Source organism: Euprymna scolopes, chromosome 14 (assembly GCF_053919585.1).
Source record: "Euprymna scolopes isolate OS-2025 chromosome 14, ASM5391958v1, whole genome shotgun sequence".
Classification (NCBI taxonomy): Eukaryota; Metazoa; Mollusca; class Cephalopoda; order Sepiida; family Sepiolidae; genus Euprymna; species Euprymna scolopes.
The window spans coordinates 16074236-16101249 of NC_136495.1; the positions used below are offsets into that span (position 1 = coordinate 16074236).

Consider the following 27014-nt stretch of genomic DNA (forward strand, 5'->3'; position numbering starts at 1 on the left):
CGTTGCCGATGATCGTCTTAACATAACGAAACATTTCAAGTTATCCTTGATTGAGGAAATATTTTCTAAACCAAATTCTCCAAAAAACCAAGTACCTTTTTTTTTTTCATTTTCTTAAATTCCAGACTTTACTCCATCTATATGATATTACTGCTCGTGCACATGTAAACTCATTTTGTTCCCCAAACCCATATTTACTTTCAAACCAGAAAATCTTTTTCAGGCCTACATTTTGATATTTTGTTGTGAGTTTAGAGCACTAGTGCGCATGCGCACCAGATGTTTACAAATAGAATGAAATTGGTGCCTTTTCCCAGCTTAGTCGTTCGTTACTAACCATGTTGTTGTACCTGCTGAATTTTATGTTGAATAAAACCTTTCTAATATCTTAAAAGTTCTTTATTTTTCATTACAATTTATTCAACATAAAATTAAAAATTAACAGCAACAATGGATGCTATACTGAGACCTGGTAAATTCGAAGGATCGTCAGATACAACCGCTGACGAATGGAATCATTGGTATCGTACCCTCATCAACTGCATAGACTCTCTCACAGTCGCTCATCCTCAAAATCCTCCGAATAAGTTAAGTATTCTGATTAATTTCATCTCACCGAAGGTCTATTCTCTTATATCTCACTGTTCAACATTCGAGAGGGCAATTAGCATCCTTCAAGCAACCTATGTAAAACCGGTAAATTCTGTGTTTGCTCGTCACCTTCTCGCCACTAGGAAACAAAATCAAGGTGAATCTATTGATCAGTTTCTCCTAAAACTAAAGAATCTTTCTAAGGATTGTAAATTTGAAGATGTTACTGCCTCTCAATATGCGGAGCTAGCGATACGTGACGCATTTATCACAGGTCTCACTTCCTCAACTATTAGGCAGAGATTACTTGAAAGTTTTGAAATTAACCTAGATCATGCCGTAGCAACTGCACAAAGTCTAGAAATGGCCCAACATAATGCAGCAGCTTATGACACATCAATTGTAGCAAAGGCATCTATTCATGCAGATGAATCTGAAAATAACTCTAGTTTGGAACTAACTAATGAATGTGCTACTGTTTCCAGAAATAATCAGGCGACTCACTTCGCCAGATGCCAATTCTGTGGACGAGAAAATCATTCTCGAAATATTTGCCCAGCTCGGAATGCTGACTGCCTTAAATGTGGAAAGAGGGGCCACTTCTCTAAAGTCTGCCGATCTAAAATAAAACAAACAACTTATAATACCAGGACTAGTTCTGCATATATTGCCCTCACTGCGTCATCCCAATGCACTCCATGCACACAATATTCTGTAGTAAATGCAACAATTAATAGTACCTGTTTGAAAGCTATGGTAGACAGTGGAAGCACTCATAACTTTATACGAATGAACATCATGAGATCACTCGGCCTTAGTATATTACCTTCTAATGATACGGTAAGCATAGCTTCCTCGAAACTCACGAGCAAAACCTTAGGACACTGTTGCGTCCATCGCTGTTAATGGATAAATTTACACTAATATGCGTCTATCTATCCTTCCCAACTTGTGTGCTCCAATTATACTAGGACAAGAGTTCATGCAATTGCATAACCGGGTGGAATTCCGTTATAACGGAAAGATACCATCTTTACAGATTTGTAACGTCACTCAGATGAAAATCGAGCCACCGTCTCTTTTTGCTAATTTAGCAAAGAATTGTAAACCCATCACAACAAAAAGCAGAAACTATTCAGCATCGGACTGTGAATTTATCCGGAATGAGATACAAAAATTATTAAAAGAAGGTATCATAATCAAATCGAATTCCCCATGGAGAGCCCAAGTACTAGTAACTAGAAATGAAAGACATAAGCGTCGCATGGTTGTTGACTATTCTGCAACTATAAATCAGTTTACACTTTTGGATGCTTTTCCGCTTCCCAAAATTTCGAATATCATACGCCAACTATCACAGTACAAAAGTTTCAATAAGTTGGCCCTGAAGTCTGCATATTATCAATGCCCTATACGTAGAGACGAGAGAATTTACACAGCATTTGATGCTGACAGAGGACTATACGAGTTTTCTAGGTTACCTTTTGGGCTAACGAACTCAGTAGCTGTGTTTCAACGTATTATGCATAATCTGATTCAAGAACATGAACTCCAAGGTACATTTGCCTACATTGATGACATTGTCATCGGAGGAAAAACCAATAAAGAATTAAACGAAAATATGGAAGCTTTTTAGAAAGGTTATCAACCGTCTTAACTTGCAACTAAACCCTGTAAAATGTGAATATGGTATAACCAAACTAAAGTTTCTAGGGCACTTATTGGAAAATGGAACAATCAGTCCTGATCCAGACAGACTTACACCACTAAAAGAATTACCGATTCCGAACTGCAGTAAGTCACTCAGGCGGGCTCTAGGTCTCTTCTCATACTATTCACCATGGATAGAGAATTTCTCAGATCGGATTTCACCTTTATTAAACATTACGTCCTTTCCTATCACTGAGAAACTCAAAAATCAATTTCAAGCCATGAAAGATGAAATTTGCAAGGCTTCGGTTGCAGCCATTGAGGATGAAGTTCCTTTTACGGTAGAAACTGATGCATCTGCGACAGCATTAACAGCCTGCCTTTCCCAGAATGGACGTCCAGTAGCATATTTTTCCAGAACCCTAACGCAGTCAGAGCGTCGACATTCAGCAGTGGAACGTGAATCGGCAACCATTGTAGAATCTGTGCGTAAATGGCGTGACCTCTTACTCGGTCGGCACTTTACCATTATTACTGACCAACAGGCTGCATCATTTATGTTCAACATGCAGACACCAAATCGTATTAAAAACGATAAGCTGCTTCGGTGGAGACTTGAACTTTCAAACTATTCTTATGAGATAGTATATAGACCAGGTTCTCTTAATAACTCTGCAGATACCCTTTCTCGATCATGCTCTGCTTCGCGCTCATTATCACTAAAGGACCTGCACGCAGCACTTTGTCATCCTGGAGTAGCGAGACTATCACTTTGTGAGGCAGAAGAATCTACCATTCTCCATGGAAGATGCTAAGCGCACCTGCGCTGAATGTCAAATATGTGCTGAACTAAAACCAAGGTTCTTCAAACCTGCATCAGGTCGATTAATCCATTCCCGATCCCCCTTTGAACGTTTTTCAATAGATTTCATGGGATCGAAACCATCTACGAATAATCTCAAATACCTACTCGTGATTGTAGATGAATATTCACGCTATCCTTTTGTCTATCCATGTCAGGACATATCAACAAAAACTGTTATAAATTGTCTCCAGAATTTATTTACCTTTTTTGGCTGCCCAGATTCCATCCATAGTGATCGAGGAAGTCAGTTTATTTCATGTGAACTAAAAGAGTTTCTCTGGCAACATGGAGTTGTGATTACCCACTCAACTCCATACCATCCAATCGGCAATGGACAATGCGAGAGAGTAAATGGCACAATTTGGAAAACGATCAAACTTGCACTCAAAACCAGGCAATTGGACGAACGTCACTGGTATGAAGTACTCGACATAGCTTTGCACTCTATTCGATCGCTACTTTGTACAGCAACTAACTCAACCCCACACGAGAGAATGTTTAACTTTTCTAGAAGGTCGGGCACCGGATATACCTTACCCGAGTGGCTGCAAGGAGGACTGGCCCTCCTTAGGAAGTTTGTCCGCCAACACAAGTCAGATCCCCTAGTGGAACCAGTAGATATAATATCTGCAACTCCCAACTTTGCAAGAATTCGTTTCCCTGACGGCCGTCAGTCAACAGTCTCAACAGAAGACCTAGTCCCCACTCCTGTCACTGACCCCTCCTCTACAAACTTGGAATCTCCTGTCTCCCCTGATCATGGTACATCACCAGATTCTACTACTCCATCAAACATCCGCGAACCAGAGTTGATTGATCAACAGGAGAGTCTAAAGAATAATACCTCACCAAATGGAGAATCTTTCTCCTCAGTCGACAAAACAAAGTGTTTAGAAATAGAAGAGCAGCAGCAACAGTCTGACTCGAAGAAGGGCGTTTTCAAATTTCTTCCAGAAGCAACAAAAAGGGGAAGGAAGATCACCTGCAACCCGAAATATAAATAAAATGTGGTGGAGAGTGTTGTGAGTTTAGAGTGCTAGTGCGCACCAGATGTTTACAAATAGAACGAAATTGGCGCCTTTTCCCAGCTTAGTCGTTTGTTACCGACCATGTTGTACCTGCTGAATTTTATGTTGAATAAAACCTTTCTAATATCTTAAAAGGTCTTTATTTTTCATTACACCCATATTTACTTTCAAACCAGAAAATCTTTTTCAGGCCTACATTTTAAAAGCCGTATTTACGCATTTTGTTTTATTTTATTCACATTTTCATTCAATAAAAACTATATTTTTAATACAATTTTGTGTCAGTGTTGTTCCTTTAAAGTGTTGTATTTATTTAATTAGTTGGTTTACTTTATCAACATATCAACCCTTTTGGATTATTTAATGCTGAGGAAATGGTTTTGTTTTGTTTATGTACTGTTTGTTATTTTCCAGATTTTATTGGTACTGAAACTTAAGTAGAAATAATGCTATTTGATGGGTTTGGCTGTTTTTTTTTTGTTTATTTTTGTGGGGGAGGGGACTATATTTGGTTGCATGACTGTTTCTTTTAGAAATTCTAAGAGGTTTTTGGGATCAACTTTGTTAAAAATGTATTTCAGATTGTTTTCCTGGTAATTGTATTTATTGATATCTTTTGAGATTTAAAGTGAAGTTTAGATGATTTCCCTGTGCAGCACACTCCTATTAGAAAGCTATTTAAGTCAAAAAAATAAACGGTCACTTAGCTGATTATTTTATAGCACTTGCTATTATAAAACTGACAGAGAAATAACAAGGTCTTTTCTGTGAGAAAAGGGCTGTAAGGAAGAAATCATCCCCTACTGAACTGCAAAGTCGATTTAGTACTCTGTCAAGGCAAGAAAGATTGCTTTAAGCAGAAGTTCTCCAGATGTTGCAGCAAAACTCCATCTTCAGACATATCTGACTTATGGGAAGGAGATGTTTTGGTGTGGCCGATTTGGTGTTGACGATTTGGCAGAGGGACAATTTGGCGTCGACTACACCAGCCACATATTTAAAGATTTTATAACTTTTTTTTTTTTTTTTAAATCAAGAAAAACAGTTTTAAAATATATCACATTAACTGTTTTTTTTTTGTTTGTTCGTTTTTTTTAATGTTTTTGACAACTCTTTTTTGGTTAATTTTTTTCTAATCATCTTATTATGGATTAAGTATTTTTTATTTTTTAAATTAAGAAAAATAATATAAAAATATAATCCAGTTGTTGACGACTGACTTGTCTGTTTAGGCGTTGTGCTTTAAATAAATGTGGTTATTTTTAAGTTCTTTTTTAAAATCAAACAAAATATTTCCTTTTAATAATTTTATTTCAATTTTATTCAAGGAAAAGAATATCTTCGTTTACTGAATTCATTTTAAAACTATATATAAACTTACTATAACGACGAAGCGCTAATTTGACTGGGAATCTCCCCTCCCTCGCCGAAACGTACCAAACCACTACCACTTTTCTAGATGGCCGTGACCAAACCCAACTGTTACACAGAAATAAGTTTGCGCCAGGAATGAGATACTTCACGAAGCAGTAGAACGATTTAACCATTTTTCCAGTAACATTAGTAATATATTTGATGCAAGTCTTAATGATGAAGAATATTACAGGAGGATTGAAAACGATTAATGTAATGTAATAAAGTACTTATGGGGTTGGCTTATGAGATTTGAAGCTTTAGTGAGAGAAACAATGTAAAGTCATTTTATTAGTCTAAAAATAGTCACGTGCGTTGTGTATTTTTTTAAAATTTATTTTTTTTAAATATTTAAATATTTTCCTGTTGAAAAACGGCCTCGTTTTGATTCGGCTATTTTTTGACTGCTTATGTATTTCTGCATCGAAAAAAAGTGTTTCAAAAACTACCAGTACCAGAAAAGCAAACAGCATTCGTAGCATCTCTGTGTATCTTGGGAAGCAGCTGTCTGATTTGTTTGTCTAACTTGATATGTGGACATAAACACAAGGTTTAGGTAACCGCGGCTAAAAGGTTCTGCAAACAAAATGGGCCTCGTCTCTTCTGCCCTTTCTGTTAACCTTTGTGGTGATTATTCTGTAGGACAGAACAGGACATTAAGTAATGGAGGGGGGGGGTCGGAAAGCCTCTCTGATATGTAACTAAACAGACTTAAACATTTATATAAACATACTAGCAAATATATCTTCTCACTGGTCGCATATAATCGCTACTAACAAATTTAGTTTTTTTTTTTAAATTCATTCGAAATATGGCACATTGTCACTGACACGTAAGGGGCTATTGTGAATTAGAAACCAGATTTATCAGTGAGGAGTTTTACTGTCAGATATTTGTTTATATTACATTTAAATTTCTGCATGTCGGTACAGTCAGGAAAATGGAGGAAATTCCAAAGGTTAGCAGTTGGGATAAAGGAGCTATTAGAGTGGAAATCCGTTCGGTATGTGGAGATTGCCACAATGAATGGATAGGATATAGCGAACTGTTCTTTTATGGGTCTTTAATTGGTGAAAATAGTTTTTAAGGAGTTAAAAAAAGGGGTCAAAATTGAAAAAAATTGTTAAACATTTTCTAGATTCATCTTAGTTTATTTTTAATCAGTTCATATGTGTGTCACAACGTCACCAGCTTTGAGCGCTACAGTTTTGTTTTCGGTTTCGTTTCTAGCTGATGGTACAAAATACTTCTTTTTTTTTTTTACCTTTAAAATCACGACTCCATAATAATATATACGAAATCTGGACAAATTAAAATATCATATTTAAGCGTATTTTATGCCTGGGCAAAGCTGGGCGTCCCCCATCCCCACTAGTATATATATCTCAGTCAGTGTCGCTTCTTTCTTTTTTTCAGTCTGATGAGGTGGTTCTCTCTAAATTGAGATTTCACTAAAACATGTATGCACATATGTAATCAATAGTGTTTGCATAATATACTATATATGGAAAATGAAAACAGGAAAAACCGATCACTTTAAAATTTTATTTCAAGATGAATGATTTGAAGAAAAACACAGAAGTCAATATTTAAAAATGCGTGGGTGTGATAAGGACTTCTATTTTTTTTTTTTTTGTTACTCTTCAAAGCAGCCATCCTGAGAAAGTTTTAAAATAAAAACAAAACGTTAGTGAATAATAAAAACAAACTATCAGTTCTTCCTTTTCCACCATTTTGGATTATATGTGTGCATGCGTACACACGTTAATATCAACACGCCCATAACAGGGTTTCGATTATATTAGAAAAAAGCCACAGCACTCGACGTACTCCATACGAATCAAATACATAAGGCAGTTCCACCCAGAAAATGTATTTTGGGATGTAAATAAAACGTCTAAGAAAATAAATAAAAAACGGATTTAGAAATAAGATGAAACTGAAGAATAATTGTGATTCGAATAAAAAAGATGAATTACCACAGATAAAATTCACTGATGTTAAAATACATTCCGCAGTCCTTGGTGTAGAATTTTGAAAGTAGACAAAAAAGAAAAAGATTACATTAAACTAGCGCCTATAAAAAGAAAGAAAAAAGCATACTAATTAAATCCAGGGTTGTTTACGTATGTAAGAATACTCCTGGTTAAGATCAGAATAATATATCTGCAGCGAGCATGTCAGTAAAGATTTAAATCGCGCATTAGAAAGATTGCAGTTTTCCATTAGAAGTCACATGGTGCAGTAAGTAATTAAATGCACAGCTTCTGGAATCTTGAAAGATTTGAGACAAAGCTAATAAATCTTCTACTATTAACGTATGCTACGGTAAAAAATGCCAATTCGCAATGTATACTAAGATTAAAAAAAAAAAAAAAAAAAAAAAAAAAAAAAAAATGGCACCTTGCAACGTATGCTACAGTAAAAAAAAAAAATTGCTTACGAGTAACGGCCAGACATTTAATCACAGACTCCAAGAATAAAACACTTGACTAAAAAAAATGTTTTTATGAACTTCTATTCATCGCAAACAGGTCAAACTGCCACTGAAACATAAGGGGCTACTGTGAATAAGAGACAAATTGTAAGCAGTAACGAGATTTCTGTTCATGTTACACTTAAATTTCTGCATGTTAGTACAATCAGGGAAGCAGGATACAAGGAAGACAAGCTTCTGGGCTTGACCTTTACTCCTGATCTTAAATGGAACACATACATTAAATCCGTTGCCAAGGCCGCTGGAAATATGGTGGGATCTTTCTATCGATCCAGTAGATATCTCACTGCTGATGCAATTCTCTATATAAGAGGCAGGTACGTCCAAGGATGGAGTACTGTTGCCACATCTGGGCAGGAACTGCCTAAAAAGAACTTATTCTGTCTTGATAGAGTTCAAAATAGACTTCATAGCCTCGTAGGAGATGTCCTTTTCTCTTCTCTGCAACCTCTTTCTCACAGAAGAGATGTTGCGAGTTTGTTTCTGCTTTATCGTTGTTTTCATGGCAAGTGCTCGACTGAGCTCCAATCTATGATCCCCCCTCGCCAAACTTTACAAGAAACACCAGTCTAGCAGAAAAGACTATCAACAATTTTCCCCACTCTGTATCTGTGCCTATACCTACACGTAGATTCCATGAACATAGATTCTTTTTTAGAACTGCACGCCTATGGAATTGTCTTCCGTTTTCCTGCTTTACAGCTGATTACAATATGATTGTGTTCAAGTCTAACGTAAACAAGTTTTTGATGAGCCGTTCGATATAAGTTAATAAATAGACTGAATTTCCATTACTAACAATTACTATATTGTCCAATTTCTACTGTACACTCTTTAACCCTTATCCTTGAGTGGCCTCTTGGCTTTGATAAGTGGTGATGCCCATGTAAAAAAAAAAAGAAGGAACTTCAAAATCTAGCAATTCAAAGGAAGAAATTTTGGGCTTACTTTTGTCAGCCTCGTAACTCTTCTCTTTGTCTTTTAGCCCTCAGGTCCAATGAGCGAGATTTCTGACAAAAGAAGGGAGAATTGCAAAGGGTATGTGTGCACAGTACGCTGCATGGAAGTGAAACCTCACGGTTGAGGATATGTGTTGCATGAAGTTAAACGATTTTCAAATGCGTAATGAAAGTTTTAAAAACAGGCTTAGATCTGATGAGCTCAGAGGAAGACAGTACAGAAAGATGTGTGGAGAACAGGAGACTTGGTCACATTAACAGAATGAGAGCTTTTAGATTAGTAGTAGAACAGCTGAGGTTGCAGGATCAGTTGGCAGTAGGAGGTCAAGTAAAACATGGGAGGAAGTGATGAGAATGGACTTGTGAAAAAGTCCAATTTGTTTCAGTTTCCCTTGTTTTATTTTTGATTTCAATAAATACTAGCGAGGGGTACCCGGCGTTGCCCGGGTGTTTGTAGGTGTGTGTAAAAAAAAAAACTGGTGCCCGTGAAAAAAAAAAGCCTTGACGACGCACAGTTGGAAAATAGTAAAGTGTGAAAAAAAAAAAAAAACAGGTGCGCGCTTTTGATTGACGTGACAGCAGTTAGCATTTTGTGCGGGGGGGGGACAGTTTTTAATGAGGTCAATAAATCTGTTTGTTTGTTTTTAAAAACCCGCTCCCTCGTCTCGAAATGAAAGCTACCGTCTGATATGACAATGTCGACATTGACCAAACGTTAATTAGCTCTCTAGAGACCACTGGCTCTGGGCCTGTGATTAGAGTCGAGTTTTGCTTTTTGTTTATACCGAAAACCGAATGTAACGCGTGCCGATGCGGGGAAATGTGGAATAATTAACGTTTGAAAGTCAATAAAATTAAATAGACAGGCGAGCTCCGTGGTTAACTGTGAGATATTACAATTTATAGATGATATAAAAAGTTTTAAGAAGTTGTGATGTGTTGCATGAAGTTAAACGATTTTCAAATGCGTAATGAAAGTTTTAAAAACAGGCTTAGATCTGATGAGCTCAGAGGAAGACAGTACAGAAAGATGTGTGGAGAACAGGAGACTTGGTCACATTAACAGAATGAGAGCTTTTAGATTAGTAGTAGAACAGCTGAGGTTGCAGGATCAGTTGGCAGTAGGAGGTCAAGTAAAACATGGGAGGAAGTGATGAGAATGGACTTGTGAAAAAGTCCAATTTGTTTCAGTTTCCCTTGTTTTATTTTTGATTTCAATAAATACTAGCGAGGGGTACCCGGCGTTGCCCGGGTGTTTGTAGGTGTGTGTAAAAAAAAAAACTGGTGCCCGTGAAAAAAAAAAGCCTTGACGACGCACAGTTGGAAAATAGTAAAGTGTGAAAAAAAAAAAAAAACAGGTGCGCGCTTTTGATTGACGTGACAGCAGTTAGCATTTTGTGCGGGGGGGGGGACAGTTTTTAATGAGGTCAATAAATCTGTTTGTTTGTTTTTAAAAACCCGCTCCCTCGTCTCGAAATGAAAGCTACCGTCTGATATGACAATGTCGACATTGACCAAACGTTAATTAGCTCTCTAGAGACCACTGGCTCTGGGCCTGTGATTAGAGTCGAGTTTTGCTTTTTGTTTATACCGAAAACCGAATGTAACGCGTGCCGATGCGGGGAAATGTGGAATAATTAACGTTTGAAAGTCAATAAAATTAAATAGACAGGCGAGCTCCGTGGTTAACTGTGAGATATTACAATTTATAGATGATATAAAAAGTTTTAAGAAGTTGTGAAGCGAGCAAGCGCTTCTCTGAAAGAAGCCTTTTGTGGACATCGAGGAAAAGCGTACATACATTTTCGCTTTTATATTTTTAGATTCAATTAAAAAAATTGGAAAAGACAGACGCAAAACATACTAATTATTTGGACTACTATTCTCACATCGAGTGTTATTTTTGTGCCGTAACAGATAGAATAGTTAATAAAATTCAGTTCTAAGTGACACTCTTCTGGAGGTTGTGGGTTCAATCCTCAGTGTGGACGATACTAAGAATACAATTAAGAATTCAGATTTCTACCCAGTCATAGCTGACGGAAGGAAAGCATGTTACTCCCATGGATTAAATAAAGGGCTCCATTCTAAATTCCATGTCGATTTTTTAGTTCGATAGAAAGATTCCAGAGTTTAACAAAATCCTGATGAAGAAGGTCGGAGGTTACATTGTCAGAATAACATAATTCAGGAATAGTCTGAGGATTATTTTGATAGACATTTTGTTTGAGATCACCCTCCCCCCAATATAAATCTCGGGTTAGCGAGTGTGAAGCCCATTTAGGATAACACCCCCTTCTGATTAGACGATCACCAAAGTATCTCCATAATAATTATAACAAGTTATTTGAAAATTGTTGAAACCACTTTTCATCTCTCACAATGCCTTGTACGTTTTTCAAGGTTGCCCAAATCTTCTTGTTGGCCACTAATGGCGCTCAGTATTGATCATGACAGACATCGAACCGTGATATTAAATGAGAATAAAATAGACTGTTGAACATTAAGGAATTAACATTGGTGCACAAGTCAGACATAGACTGAAGTTTATTTATAACAAACTAGCGAGAAGTGGGGTGGGTGCGCCCGGCGTTTCCTGGTCGTAAAATATGGGTAATTTTAATATTTTAATTGAGTAAAATAACAAAAAAAAAAACGGTTTGGGTGCCATCTTATGTCATTAAAAAAAAAAAAAAAAATGCCACATGGTGGACATGCGTAATAAAGTAGAGAATGTTAAAAGATTGAGAGAAAACGTTATTAAAAGAAAATAAAAGGGGTGTGCTGGGTCTGAATTTGAAATTGAAGTTCGTAAGTTATAGACTGGACCAAGACGTCATCGATGTTTTCACCTCTTTATTAATAGAATATATATATATATATATATATATATATATATATATATATATATATATATATATATATATATATATTTAAATAAACTATAAAGATATAAGTAATATATATATAAGGGTGGTGATAAATAATATAATGAATTATCCGTCCGTATAAAATACAAGCAGTTTTGTAAATAGCAATCACTTTATTATTTGGGGGGGGGGGGTGAACGACGCAGGTGAAAAAAACATTTTTAATGACATGAATATCTTAGCAAAATTAATCTGGAACAAAAACTAGACCCAATATTCAGGACAGCTTTTTTAAGGGAAGTGGTGTTTAACCAACACGGCTGAGGAGTCATGATTTGATATACTGTTTTATTTTTAAATCCTCAAAACAAATTTTGATGGTAAACAACTGACGACCGCCTTAAATAATATTAGGACTATTGTGAAGTTTTGGCATCAAATTAATACGGTGATTGCAAGAGATTGACAAAATGGTTTTCCAGTGAAGAACCAGGGATTAAGTTTTTTTCTTAATATAGTTTTATGGTTGAAAAACTTCCAATATATATATATATATATATATATATATATATATATATATATATATTACTTTTATACCATAATTATAAAGAACAGTAGTCTGAGCAATCCAAGTAATCGATCCTCATAAATTCAGAAACAATTTGTGAGTATTTATTTTGTAGTTTTATCTGGACATACATACATACATACATACAGACAACTGTCTTTTATATAATGGATTAATTTTCTGAACATAATACAAGATTTTGCCTGATCTTGTTTATCATATAAAGATGATACTTGCTCACCGAGCCTGTGTAAATAACATAGTGCAAATATCCCCCTCCCCCCAATATTTTGCATTAGTCTCTTTGGAGACAAAGGCGAGGAAGGAGGCACTGAAATACAATATCGGATCCTTTTACTTCAAACAACAAGAACATTTTCCCGGGAGACAAAGATGTAAGGAGACTATCGAGTGCTTATGCAGAATAAGAACCATGCTATCATCAGAATTTGCTGAACAGTTTGCATAAAACATGGAAAGATGCCAATCGAAAGTTTCATGATTTTTTAAAGTTTTTTTATGCAAACGCTAGTCAATTTTTTTTCAATGAAATATTTGAAAAGTTAAAAATGATATTCTTTTAGTTATGAAGAAAATACAATAAATAATTATTGGATAATTTTTTACACGACTAATAAAATTCAAATTAAGAAAAAAAACATACATATTGTAAGATGTTTCATGAATATTTTTGAATAACAAACAAGTGATAACTAACACAATTGTTTTTTTTTAATTTTATTATTTGTTCTTTTATGATCGTGTTCTGTTCAAAATCAAGATAGATATTTATTTATAGAGGTAAGTATTAGAAGACTATCACAATGCAAAAAACGGAATGTTGTTGGTGTTGAGGAAGAAAGACAAAAACAAGTGTGTGATATATATATATATATATATATATATATATATATACACATATATATTTATTGAATTTTTAGTCGCGTGCAAGCAACTCTATAAGTCGGTCAGTCAGTCGGTCTGTCCATAACACTTTTGTGCTTGGCCTTTTTGGTTAAGATCAAAGGTCTGTTAATAGATGCTGTTCTTAGCTTTTAAACCTTTTGGCCAAGATCAAAATGTAGTATCTGTTCCGGCAGATACTGCAAGCAAAGACCATATGTGGGGGCAGCCCCACATATAAGACCTTGGTCAATGTAGGGGCAACCCTTCATACCAATTGTCACTATCCAGCTCCCCTACTCCTGGGGAAGTTGGTCCCCATTTCCCCTTCACTCCTCACATTAAAAATTGGCCTTGTGCCTAATTTGCTCGGTGGGGGAGCAAATAAATACCCTTTTCTTGGCCTTTCGGCCAAGATCAAAGTGTAGTATCTGTTCTTACTACATGCTGTACTTATTGTGATATAAAGTGGGGGATCAGTTTTCTGTATTAATTTAATGTAAAATAATCACCCACTTTACAACCAGTCAGTCTCAAAGCCATTCAAGTCATTCTCCAGATCATTCAAGTTGTTTTTGAAGGATTCCAGTTATTTTTTAAGCATTCAAGTCATTCCTAAGGTCATTCAGTTCATCCTTAAGTTCATTAAAGTCATTCTAAGTCATTTACTTTTTATTTATTTAAGTCATTTCAGCCCATTTTTCGGTCATTTTAGTTTATCTTTTAGAATTTCATGTAAATCCTACATTCACACATTCATTCATTACACGAGAGCACGCGACTAATGGCTATCGGCCTTGTTTTGTCAATAATAAGACTTACTTGAAAAGTCAAACTTCTACACAATGATGTACTGTGTGTGACTGTGTCTTATAATATATTTTGAGGAAAATCCTCTTTCTCAAATGGCAGGTATTTTTCAAATATTTATCTATTTTTAATAGTACATCAATGATAGCAAATAAATGTTTACTTAAATGACGTTGGCTGTTGTGATTTCATTGGCTCACAGTTTCAACACCTTTCAGCGTTTTATGTAAACTGCTAAGAAAATTCCAATAATAACATGGTCCTTAGTCTACATTAGAACTATCTTTCCAAGAACATCCTTATCTACACTTCCAAATCGACACATGGATTGGCCGATACATAATGAAGAAGCAGACGTTTTTATTCACTTACCTGCAACAGCATTTATAAATTCCGGAAATGCTTCATGGTCATATTTTCCTTCACATAAAAGTTCACAGCTATCAACTTCTTTGATGAAATCATGAATTGCGGGTTCGATTGCATCAAGCACTCCTTGCCAGTCCTCACTCATTTGGTAATCCTGGGCTTTTATATAAAGTGACTGAAAAGAGGAAAAAAAAACAAATTGGTTTTTTAAAAAAATAGTCATGTATTTTTGGATATCTCTTTTAATCAACATTAAACTACGATCCAGTAAAACCACAAATGCTTCACATCATTGCTATGGCTATTGCTTAAATTTGTTAGTGTGTGAATGTCTGGTGTTGTATTTATTGTATTTATTTGCTTCCCCACCAAAGCAAATTAGGCACAAGGCCGTTTTTAATGTGGGGTAAAAACCAGCTCCCCTAAAAGTAGGCAAAAAGGGGGCATTCTGGTTACCAAAAATAATAATTGTCCCAGTATAGAGGGTTTCCCCTCCATTGACTGGTACAAATTATCTTAAGTGTAGCATCTGCAGAACAGATGGTGTTTATTTGCTCCCCCACTGAGCAAATTAGGCACAAGGCCGTTTTTGATGTGAGGTAAAAACCAGCTCCCCTAAAAGTAGGCAAAAAGGGGGCACTCTGGTTACCAAAAATAATCATTGTCCCAGTATAGAGGGTTTCCCCTCCATTGACTGGTACAAATTATCTTAAGTGCAGCATCTGCAGAACAGATACTACACTTTGATCCTGGCCCGAAGGCTAAGAACAACAGAAAAAAGGCAAACCTCTTTTATGTCTGTTGTTTAGCGAGTTCAGATGTAATTTTGTGTTACATTGCCTAGAAACCAGTAAGCAAAATGGAAATTTAATATTTAAGGAAATTCAAAATAATAAAATACAAACTGAGAATAGTAGTCTAAAAATGTTGAAACAGAAATACAATTGTCCATATCTGGATAAGACAGCAAACTAGAGGAAACAACAGCATCACCACCAAACGAATGGCTAAGCAGAAGATGGGCAGGTCAGCTTTTGAAATCTACAGACAATGTTAAATTAAAAAATTAAAAATTTAGAGTGACAAAATAAATCACAAAGCAATGAAAAAGGCCAAGAGGAAGGCAAAACTCCTGTTAGAGAGACGACCTTGACAGCCAGCTTGGTCTTACATGGTCAAACCTATTAAGGTACAAAAAAGGTTAAAGTAAATCAAAAAGATTCCTCTTCCAAGAGGGATCAAAAACCGTCTTTTTCATGATGAAAAAGAAAGATAATTTATTCTTACGCATTAACAACTTAGAAATACTTTTATGTTTAAAATAACCTTACAATGCAATTCGGCATGTGCACAATAAACTTCCAATCAGGATCCTGTCATTTATGGAAAATTACCAAATACATGTATTATAACTCGCAGGTTATAAATGCTATTGGAGAGTGATACGATGAATGTGTAATGCTAGTCGTAATAACATACTTAGATCTGATGAGTCGAGAGAAAGATCATATTTGTAGAGAGATGTGTGCAGACGAGAAGCAAACATTTTGTTCTAGTGAAAACAAATTGAGGAAATTGACGATTGTTTATTTTGGATAGCAACTTTGTAGCAATTTGATTGATGCAGATGTAGATGTATAAGGAATCTTTAGATCAACAATTGTCAGACTCTCAACCACATTAGGGGAAGAAGGGTGGTAGCTTATCTGCAAGTAAAGAAAGTTTTAAAAAGAAGGTTTACTCAGTTACAAGTCAAAGTAATTGGTAATGCATACGTTGACGTATTAATAATTCCAAGAACATTGTTATGAGACCAAATAGGAACTGTGAATTTAATATAATAATATATATATATGTCTCAATTTAATATTGAGTGAAGAAACTGAAGTGTTAAAATTAATGTAAAAAAAAAAAAAAAAAATCCACCGCTCGTAATAACGCGTACAAAAAATAATTCCGATTGCGTAAAGCAATCTTCTCTTGATTTCTCAACTCTTCTTCCTCGTCGTCGTCACAAAATCACGATTACATTCCGACCCTCTCACAAAAAAAAAAAAAAAAAAAAATCAAACGTCTTTATGTACGGACTTTAATTGCGACAGTACCACGATTTGCATAACTTTCTTCCCTTCTCTTTTCCTTGTACTGAACGGATTCCGAGTTCGAATGACTATGTTGTAGTCAGCTGGGAAGCAGCCTTGCAGTATTGTATTCCATAGATGAGCAGTGTTGAGACAAAAAATTCTTATGGAATATTCGTTTAGTTTTAGACGAACATAGAGAATAGGGTAAATGGCTCACAGTGATTGTACCTAAGCAAATGTAAGCTGTGAATGGTTCATAGGAGAGGGAGGCCATAAATTGAAGATTGGTCGAGCACCTGCCATAAAAATAATGATAAATTTGCAACGTCTTTTCTGTAAGAAAATAGTTGCGCATAATTTCGTAACCTCAGTGTTGTTCAATTCCACTACAAAAACTAAATGAAAAATGTATTGATTCCTGCTTGTCTGAAGACATGCAATGATGAATCTTCTCTAATGAAGTTAGAAATTTTCAGAATTCCAGACTGCGGCCAAAATAGTTTGGTTAAGTAGAGTCGTGGCTTTCGTAATCGTAAGTCCCTCCATTAAAAAATCACGTGACCTGCTAATGTCATAGGTAAGGTCCTACGGTCACGGCCCTACAGTACTATTATGAAGGATGGTTATTTTCTGTTTCAGTTCTCAAAGAGATTGTTGGGGGATTCATAGAACTTTTCTAAAAGTAACTGCATTTTATTTTCCAAAAGATAAACAATTATTTTACATTTGGACATTTGCAATTAAAGTTTAATATTTAATTTCACACGTGACTTTAATTTTAAGTTAAAAAATGCATTGATTTTCATATAATTTTTGAATGAGATTTTTTTTACAATCCTTTTTCTTGATAATGCAGCAAACAATGTTGAATTATTTTTTAAATGTTTATTTTCTCATAAGAATCTAAAAAAAAAAAAAAAGTGAATTTTTAGTCAGTTGAAAATGAAGTTTTTTAGTTTTTGAATCTGTTAAACAAATAATTTTTACCAGATATTTCCCCCCCCCCATTCTGTTCTCTCAATAATAAATAAAACTTGTCACAGTATTATTCATATAATTTGTAGAAAGTCTAAATAGGTTAGTTGGTAACACCTTACTCTAAAGATCAAGATTTTGATTTTCCGTCATGGCATCTAATTTATTTGTTGGGAATTTAGTTGCTATATTCTCCATTTCTAAAAATAGTTACGATTTTTTTTTATTGCCTTCTCATCCCAAACAAAGCACACCACCATTTTGATGTAGACATAATTTGCAAGGATACTGACATATCAGAGACATAATTTGCAGGGATACTATGTAGGGAGTTGAGCAGCAAGATGTTTGTTTACATTACACTTTAACTTTTGCATGTCAATGCAGTCAAGAAAATAGGAACCCGGAAAGAAAGTCTAGCAGTCATAGGGAGGAAACTATTAAAGTAGAAGACTTTCTGGCATCTGGGGATCTCTGTAGGGGTGAGATTCTGCTGCTTGTCAGGGGTATTTATGTCAAGGGGCCACAAGAACTTGTAGTTTGTCAGATGTCAGAGCATCTACCATTAAAATACTTGTAAAACGGGCAGAGGCATGCAACATTTTGTAAATGGGACAGAAGTTGAGGCCTAGCTGACAGTTCGGGACTTATTAGGTTGGCGATTCTTTTGAACCCTGTCCAGGAGGGAGGAACTAGTAGTAGATGCACTAGCCCAAATGTGACAATAATACTCCATACATGGGCGAATATTGGTTTTGTAAAGGTACAGGATACTTTTAAGCATGACAAACTTTCTAGCATGGTAGAGAGAGCCCACCGTCCTTGCAGCAGCCCTGCCAATGTCCTCAATGTATCTGTTCCAACTCATGTTCCCTGTGGACGTTAAGCCGAAGAGTTTGAATGAAGTACTTTCAGGTAATGTAGCTTTAGCCATGACTATTGGTGGTTGAAAAGGTTTCTTGTAATTAATAAAGGAAAGAAGCTTAGTCTTGGCAGCATTGAATGTACCCATCCATTTTTGTCCTCATTCCACTATAGAGTGGGGCTTTTCCTCTAGGGTTTCTACCATTGCCTTGGGTATGTGTTCATTCGTTTTCCCTTTATGCCTGTTATAGAGAGTGGTGTCATCAGCAAATATATCTATCTCAGACAATTTTATTAGGGAGGTCATTTATGAACATTAGGAATCAGATACATTCTGCAATGTATTACGTTTATAAAAAATGACTGATGAACGAATAGTCAGGTAAAAATCCCTATTTAAACAACATGCATTATTTTTAATCTTCGTCGTGTATGCCATCGTCTATACAATTTATTTTAGAATGTTACGAACTCCGGCAGACGACAATTTAACTATTCTTATGCCATAATCAGTTTATAGGAGGTTTTCAATGACACTTTATGAAGAACTAATTGATATTTGATGATTTTTTTTTTCAATCCAGTCATTTAGGTAAAAGTTTTTATGAATAATGTTCTTTACCTATTCAAATATTTTTTATGACGTTTAGTTTATTTTGTAAACGAAAAATATTTTTGTTTTTGACTTTGCAGACATGATTGAGTTTTGCAAAGGGAAAATGAAAATAAAACAACATTAATGTTTGGCGCATTTTTGGCCAGGAAGCCAGTATCTTCCGACAACCTGATCTGGTTACACCAGATGCCCTAATAAGTATTACTACTTCAGGCCAAAGTGAACCTGGGAGCAATAGAAATAAGGAGCAACTCCACATTACTCCCAAATGGGTCCTCACCACTGAATGTGTTTTAAGGTCATACACAGGACAGATTTTTAATAGATGAATTCTTTTTCTTATTCACATGTTTTAGACGGCGATCATCATCTTGGTTGTCGGTATATACCCTCGTGTGGATTTTGTCATAGTCGATAATCTTCTAATTGAACACATGGCCTAGAGGATAAAGACGTCAGTTAAGAGTGAATTCTACCGAAAGTTTTTCTTTATCTAGAAATTCCTATAACAAACTTCAACCATACTTAGCATTTTTATTCTGCAAATCTTACAGATATATTTTTTTTTTTCGAAAGGGAAACATTTTATTCACTTCATGTTTCTTGTTGCCAAAAGGGTGAAAAAAAAAAAAAAATCAACAAAATCTTGTTATCTGAATGGAATACAAAAGTACTAATCTACTGTGTATCATGAACCATTTGCTCAATTCCTAAGTGTACGACAGTTGCTTATTTTCGGTTATGGAGTTTGTGTGTGTGGTAGGGGGAGGCGAGTCACAATTTACAGAATAAACTGAATCCATTAGATGTTCTTTTCTATCAATAGCAGGGTTACCTGGCGTTACCCGTGTCAAGAGCCTAACATATTTCAATTAAAACTTCTCTACCTTTCTTGTCCGTCTCTCTTCCCCTTTCCACTGTTACTATTATATCACTTATCACTGTTGTATCATAATGACGATCTTCTTGATTTGTATTAGGTTGGTGCAAAAATAATGTCGTTTCTTTACATTCAACTTCATGTAAAAAAAAAAAAAAAAAAAAACATTATCTTTGCACCAACCTAATAATAATGTTAATGAAAGTGAATAAACTGGATTTATTAGAACTTCTTTTATATCACTGTGTTATTTGTTTTTATTTTATTTTACTTTTCTTAAAAAGAATAAACTGAATTCAGGATATGCGGGGGGTTATATTGTATTTATTTTGTTTTAACGATTAATTGTTACCTTTTTAGTAAAGCAATGTTTTTTTTTAAGCAACGTTGAACCTGGTCAGTGCTAAAATGGTGACTATTTGGTAAGACCAGGTGCTGTATGTGTTTTGAAGCCTGAACAGGAGTGGGCGCCGCCAGTCTATTCTTGTTGCATGAAATAATGCAGCACTTTCCACAACTCCAGATGGTTAAAGGACTCTCAGACTGTTTAGTAGGAATAATAATGGAAGATCTACTCTTAAGACTAGAAGGAGACAAAAATGGATGGTTACATGAATATTATCAAAACAATTCTTCGCTTCTTTAACAATTATATGAAACATTTCCAACTACAGATTGCCATGACTGATGGCATCGTTCCTGAGTGTCCGACTTTCCTCTGCTGAACATTCACAGCTAAAATGAATTGTAATGAATACATAGAAGATACTGCCAAGTCATCTGTAAAAAAGGTAGGTTCTCTCTACCGAGCTAGAAAACTTACCACACCAACCAGGATCCCACACCACTATAATGCCACTATTCAAAATGCGAGGAATATGTTGCCACATCTGGTCTGATGTACTAACAGTTAGTCTCTCATTCTTAAATAGGATTCAAAAAAGTTTTTTTTTAACCTAACAAGTCCTAGATTGTCTATTAAGTTCCAGCTCCTGTGCAATCAGTGCTTGTTTTACAAGTACTTCCACGGAACTGATGAACTTACTGCACTTATAACCCCTCCCCTAACTGAGAGTAAATATACCCAACCAACCCAACTAGCAACAAAATATCACCCCTTCACTGAAGAAGACTCCCTAGTTTCTGGAAACCTTTCTGTTCTAAGATTTAATTTTCTCAAAGTCCTTGCCTTTGGAATATTCTCTGTTTTCCTGACTGTATCCAGAAATTTAAATGTAATGTTAATAAACACCTTGTTTCATTTAGAATGCACTTTATAAATCTGTACCCCTAATCATAGTAGCCCCCTACGTTTCAAGGATAATGAGTTTGGGGGGATAATAAACAATGGTGATTTGGTATCTGTTTGAAATCGAAAAATGCACTATTACTTATTAATGTACTATTGTATCATCTTTTAATCCCCGATTCAAGGGTTGGCAGGACGGCGAGTAATGTAGTACATATTCTGTTTTTTTTTGTTGTTTTTTTACGCTTATCAAGGTTCAGAGGCCACTCGAGGATAAGGGTTAATGAATGTCATAACCAGTAATGGTGGAAATTGAGTAGAGATTGCTTATTTAAGAGAACAGCTCAACAAGAACTTGTTTACATTGGACTTGAAAATGACTGTTGCAGTCAGATGGGAAGCAGCCTTGCAATATTGTATTCCATAGACGAGCAGTTTTGAGACAAAAAAAATTCTTATGGAATATTCATTTAGTTTTAGACAAACATAGAGAGTAGGGTAAATGGCTCACAGTGATTGTGCCTAAGCAAATGTAAGCTGTGAATGGTTTATAGGACGGGGATGGCATAAATTGAAGATCGGTCGAGCACCTGCCATGAAAATAATGATAAAGCAGAGATAGATTTGCAATGTTTTTCTGTAAGAAAATAATTGCAAAGTAGAGAAAAGGACATCATTTAGGTTTAGAAGCCAGTTTGGAGCTCTGTCAAAGCAAGAAAGTGAGCTCTGAACAGCTTCTTCTGAAACGTGGCAACGCTACTTCATCCTAGGACGTATTTGACTCTTATACAGATAGAGAATTGCATCGGCAGTGAGATACCTACTGGAACGGTAGAATGATCCAAACATTTTTCTGGCAACCTTGGCAACGGATTTGATACAAGTGTTCCATTTTAGATAAGGAGTGAAGGTTGGTCGCAGAAGCTTGTCAAAGCAAGGTGCTTCCACAAGATGGTAGCCATTCATTCTATTGGGGTCAAGTGAGGATTGTCATGATACTATCCTCCCAGGGATTACTTTCTTTTGTGTGTGGGGGGTACATTTTTGCTAGTTTAAATAATGAGATGACTTCAATAATTTTCAGACTTTTTTGTACATTTATTAATTTTTATTTTTTTGAAAGATATTAGCAAATATATGTTCTCTCTGGTCATATACGGGGTGCTTTCAATAAGATTTTTTTTGTACAGGCATTTAAAATTGTTGTAGACTCTTGAAAATTTAGTATGTTATTGCTAGACATCTTATGAGATGACTGACCAATTTTTATGATTTCAGGTTCAAATGAACAGCTACAGCAGGAATTGGAATACATTCTACTGAAGCCTGATTTTCACAGCTGGTGAATTTCAAAAATGCAATCTGGACGTAAGGACACTTTAGAAGAACGATAGGCAATAAAATTCTGTTTTAAACTTGGAAAAAATGCCACAGAAATGTATGGAATGCTTCAGACTGCTTTTGGACCATCTTGCATGAATCGAGCAACAGTTTTTGAGTAGCATAAGAGATTCAAGGAAGTCTGTGAGGAATGATGAGGTGTGGGAGGAGTAAGGAAGTCAGAACACCAGAGTTGATTGGCCAAAACGAATTTCATGGATAAGTACCCAGTTTGATATCAGTGTGGGAACTGTGCATACAATTATTTGTGAGGAACTGAAGATGCGAAAGATTTGCGCCAATGCATCAGTCCACAATTTCATCCTTGTCACAGACTTTTTGACCAAGATGGGCATCAAGACAGTTTCTTACCCTCCCTATAGTCCAGGCCTTGTTCCCTGTGACTTTTGATTATTTCCTTTAAAACTTCCTTAAAACTTTAGAGGCTGTTTTTATGAGGCAATTGAGGAGATGAAAGGGTCTATGACGAGGGTCATTGATACGTTGACACAAGAGGACGTGAGACTTTCCAGAAGTTGTTGGAACGGTCCAAGTGCATTGTAGCCGGAGGAGATTACTCCGAACGAGACTAGCGCTTCATGTGTACTATCAATAAAAGTGCCTATAGGAAAAAAAAGTCTAGAAACTTATTGAAGGCATCTCGTAAATCTCGCCAATCTACACGTACAAGAATGTTGCATAAACTGAGCTTCTTTTATTCTAGCAACTCTAGTAATATTTTCTAGGGCTCACTCTCAGCACCATGTTTTCAATCAAAACATATCTTTCTTTCTCGTACGTCTCCTTTCCATCTACCGTTATTACATAATACTAATTATATTACCTTATAATGGTCTAAACATTGTTATAAGCATAGAAAAAAATGCTGGTTAGTTCTATTAAAACAAGGAAGTAATTGAAGAATTTGAAGTGCCCTCTTCATGGACTTAAACTCTGTCACTTTCTTACTAAACAAACGTTCTATAAATTGACACTAGAGTTATTATTATTGCATCATATAAAGTCTAACAATTTCAAGTTTTTCTTTTATTAAAGAAATTAATAAGTCGGTTTTGACTTTGAGGATATCTAATTGCAATATTTGCAGCACTTGACTGAGTTTGGACACTCAACACAAAGCAACACAGCTTTTTAGTTGTTTGTGTTTTTAAGAGCAGGTTCTTTACATTTGATGTCTTCTGAAATAAATATGAAAAAAATCCTGGAATTTATCAATTCACCTTTTCAAACACTGAGCTGGTCTTAGACATCATTAAGCTGGATTTTCATCTGAGAAAATGGTCTAAAGAACATCAATTCATATTATTTGGACTACTCTTCGCATTTTAAGTGTTATTTTCACAACGTTTCGGTTGATGTAACCTCCAACTATCTTCAGGTTTTCTTGTTGAACTCTGCAAGCTGTATGGAATTTTGAATGGAACCATTCATTAAATCGACAAGGGTAGTATGTTCTTGTTCTTTCAGTCATGACCGAATAGAAGTCCTAAGTAATTTACAATTGTAAATTAAGTGTTGCTCACATTAAGGATTGAGCCTTCAACTTACAACTTAATTTTACCAAATAATAATCCATGCCAGAGGTCCTTGCAGAAAATTCTAGTATGAATTTTAAGTGCATTAAAACTATTTTTGCTTCATAGATTAATAATTTTACTACTTATCACTATATATATGTTTTATTTTTTATTACCGTTTTATCTGTTTGGTTACATATGTTTTGGATGTTGCATCATGTTTACGATCCAGCAGCCTTGTCAGACCTTACAGAAATATATATATATATATATATATATATATATATATATAATATGCTCCCTATCTTAGATGATTAAGCATATTGGGAAGTGATATACAAATTACTATTAGCATATTAAGCGATGCTTTTTGTGTAAACAAATTGACCTTAGATATTTGGATGATGTCAAAACATTGTTAATTTACTGCCCGCATAGAATGTGGAGGACACACACACACACACACACATGTATATAGATATATATGTTATATATATGTTAGTTGCCTGGCAATGCCACAGAGGAGACAACGAAGCAAAAGCAAAATTAATCCCAAAATTGAAGCTAGCCTGCCAGGACGCAATGTATAGACATGTAGGCAAATTTGGACATATTTTATTGGTTTTAAAATTAAGGTTCCTTTTTACCAATTGTCATAAAATGTTAATCATAGAATAGCATTGGAATCTTCAAATCATAGAATAGCATTGGAATCTTCAAATCATAGAATAGCATTGGAATCTTCAAATCATAGAATAGCATTGGAATCTTCAAATCATAGAATAGCATTGGAATCTTCAAATCATAGAATAGCATTGGAATCTTCAAATCATAGAATAGCATTGCAATCTTCAAATCATAGAATAGCATTGCAATCTTCAAATCATAGAATAGCATTGCAATCTTCAAATCATAGAATAGCATTGCAATCTTCAAATCATAGAATAGCATTGCAATCTTCAAATCATAGAATAGCATTGCAATCTTCAAATCATAGAATAGCATTGCAATCTTCAAATCATAGAATAGCATTGCAATCTTCAAATCATAGAATAGCATTGCAATCTTCAAATCATAGAATAGCATTGCAATCTTCAAATCATAGAATAGCATTGCAATCTTCAAATCATAGAATAGCATTGCAATCTTCAAATCATAGAATAGCATTGCAATCTTCAAATCATAGAATAGCATTGGAATCTTCAAATCATAGAATAGCATTGGAATCTTCAAATCATAGAATAGCATTGGAATCTTCAAATCATAGAATAGCATTGCAATCTTCAAATCATAGAATAGCATTGCAATCTTCAAATCATAGAATAGCATTGCAATCTTCAAATCATAGAATAGCATTGCAATCTTCAAATCATAGAATAGCATTGCAATCTTCAAATCATAGAATAGCATTGCAATCTTCAAATCATAGAATAGCATTGCAATCTTCAAATCATAGAATAGCATTGCAATCTTCAAATCATAGAATAGCATTGGAATCTTCAAATCATAGAATAGCATTGGAATCTTCAAATCATAGAATAGCATTGGAATCTTCAAATCATAGAATAGCATTGGAATCTTCAAATCATAGAATAGCATTGCAATCTTCAAATCATAGAATAGCATTGCAATCTTCAAATCATAGAATAGCATTGCAATCTTCAAATCATAGAATAGCATTGCAATCTTCAAATCATAGAATAGCATTGCAATCTTCAAATCATAGAATAGCATTGCAATCTTCAAATCATAGAATAGCATTGGAATCTTCAAATCATAGAATAGCATTGGAATCTTCAAATCATAGAATAGCATTGGAATCTTCAAATCATAGAATAGCATTGGAATCTTCAAATCATAGAATAGCATTGGAATCTTCAAATCATAGAATAGCATTGGAATCTTCAAATCATAGAATAGCATTGGAATCTTCAAATCATAGAATAGCATTGGAATCTTCAAATCATAGAATAGCATTGGAATCTTCAAATCATAGAATAGCATTGGAATCTTCAAATCATAGAATAGCATTGGAATCTTCAAATCATAGAATAGCATTGGAATCTTCAAATCATAGAATAGCATTGGAATCTTCAAATCATAGAATAGCATTGGAATCTTCAAATCATAGAATAGCATTGCAATCTTCAAATCATAGAATAGCATTGCAATCTTCAAATCATAGAATAGCATTGCAATCTTCAAATCATAGAATAGCATTGCAATCTTCAAATCATAGAATAGCATTGCAATCTTCAAATCATAGAATAGCATTGCAATCTTCAAATCATAGAATAGCATTGGAATCTTCAAATCATAGAATAGCATTGGAATCTTCAAATCATAGAATAGCATTGCAATCTTCAAATCATAGAATAGCATTGCAATCTTCAAATCATAGAATAGCATTGCAATCTTCAAATCATAGAATAGCATTGCAATCTTCAAATCATAGAATAGCATTGCAATCTTCAAATCATAGAATAGCATTGCAATCTTCAAATCATAGAATAGCATTGCAATCTTCAAATCATAGAATAGCATTGCAATCTTCAAATCATAGAATAGCATTGGAATCTTCAAATCATAGAATAGCATTGGAATCTTCAAATCATAGAATAGCATTGGAATCTTCAAATCATAGAATAGCATTGGAATCTTCAAATCATAGAATAGCATTGGAATCTTCAAATCATAGAATAGCATTGGAATCTTCAAATCATAGAATAGCATTGGAATCTTCAAATCATAGAATAGCATTGGAATCTTCAAATCATAGAATAGCATTGGAATCTTCAAATCATAGAATAGCATTGGAATCTTCAAATCATAGAATAGCATTGGAATCTTCAAATCATAGAATAGCATTGGAATCTTCAAATCATAGAATAGCATTGGAATCTTC

The 27014-nt window shown here is 34.9% G+C and overlaps 1 protein-coding gene and 1 pseudogene across 4 annotated transcripts in view; one reads left to right on the forward strand and one right to left on the reverse strand.

The window, feature by feature from the left end:
* LOC145292869 (prolyl 3-hydroxylase 1-like) overlaps window positions 1–27014 on the reverse strand; it is a 388700-nt gene that overhangs the window by 162039 nt on the left and 199647 nt on the right. For all 4 annotated transcript variants that reach the window (XM_080138981.1, XM_080138979.1, XM_080138980.1 and 1 more), the window contains exon 3: window positions 14527–14698. In XM_080138981.1, coding sequence (XP_079995107.1) covers window positions 14527–14698 — 172 coding nt within the window. The remainder of the gene's footprint in view (window positions 1–14526; window positions 14699–27014) is intronic.
* LOC145293483 (U2 spliceosomal RNA) lies at window positions 13735–13861 on the forward strand (annotated as a pseudogene).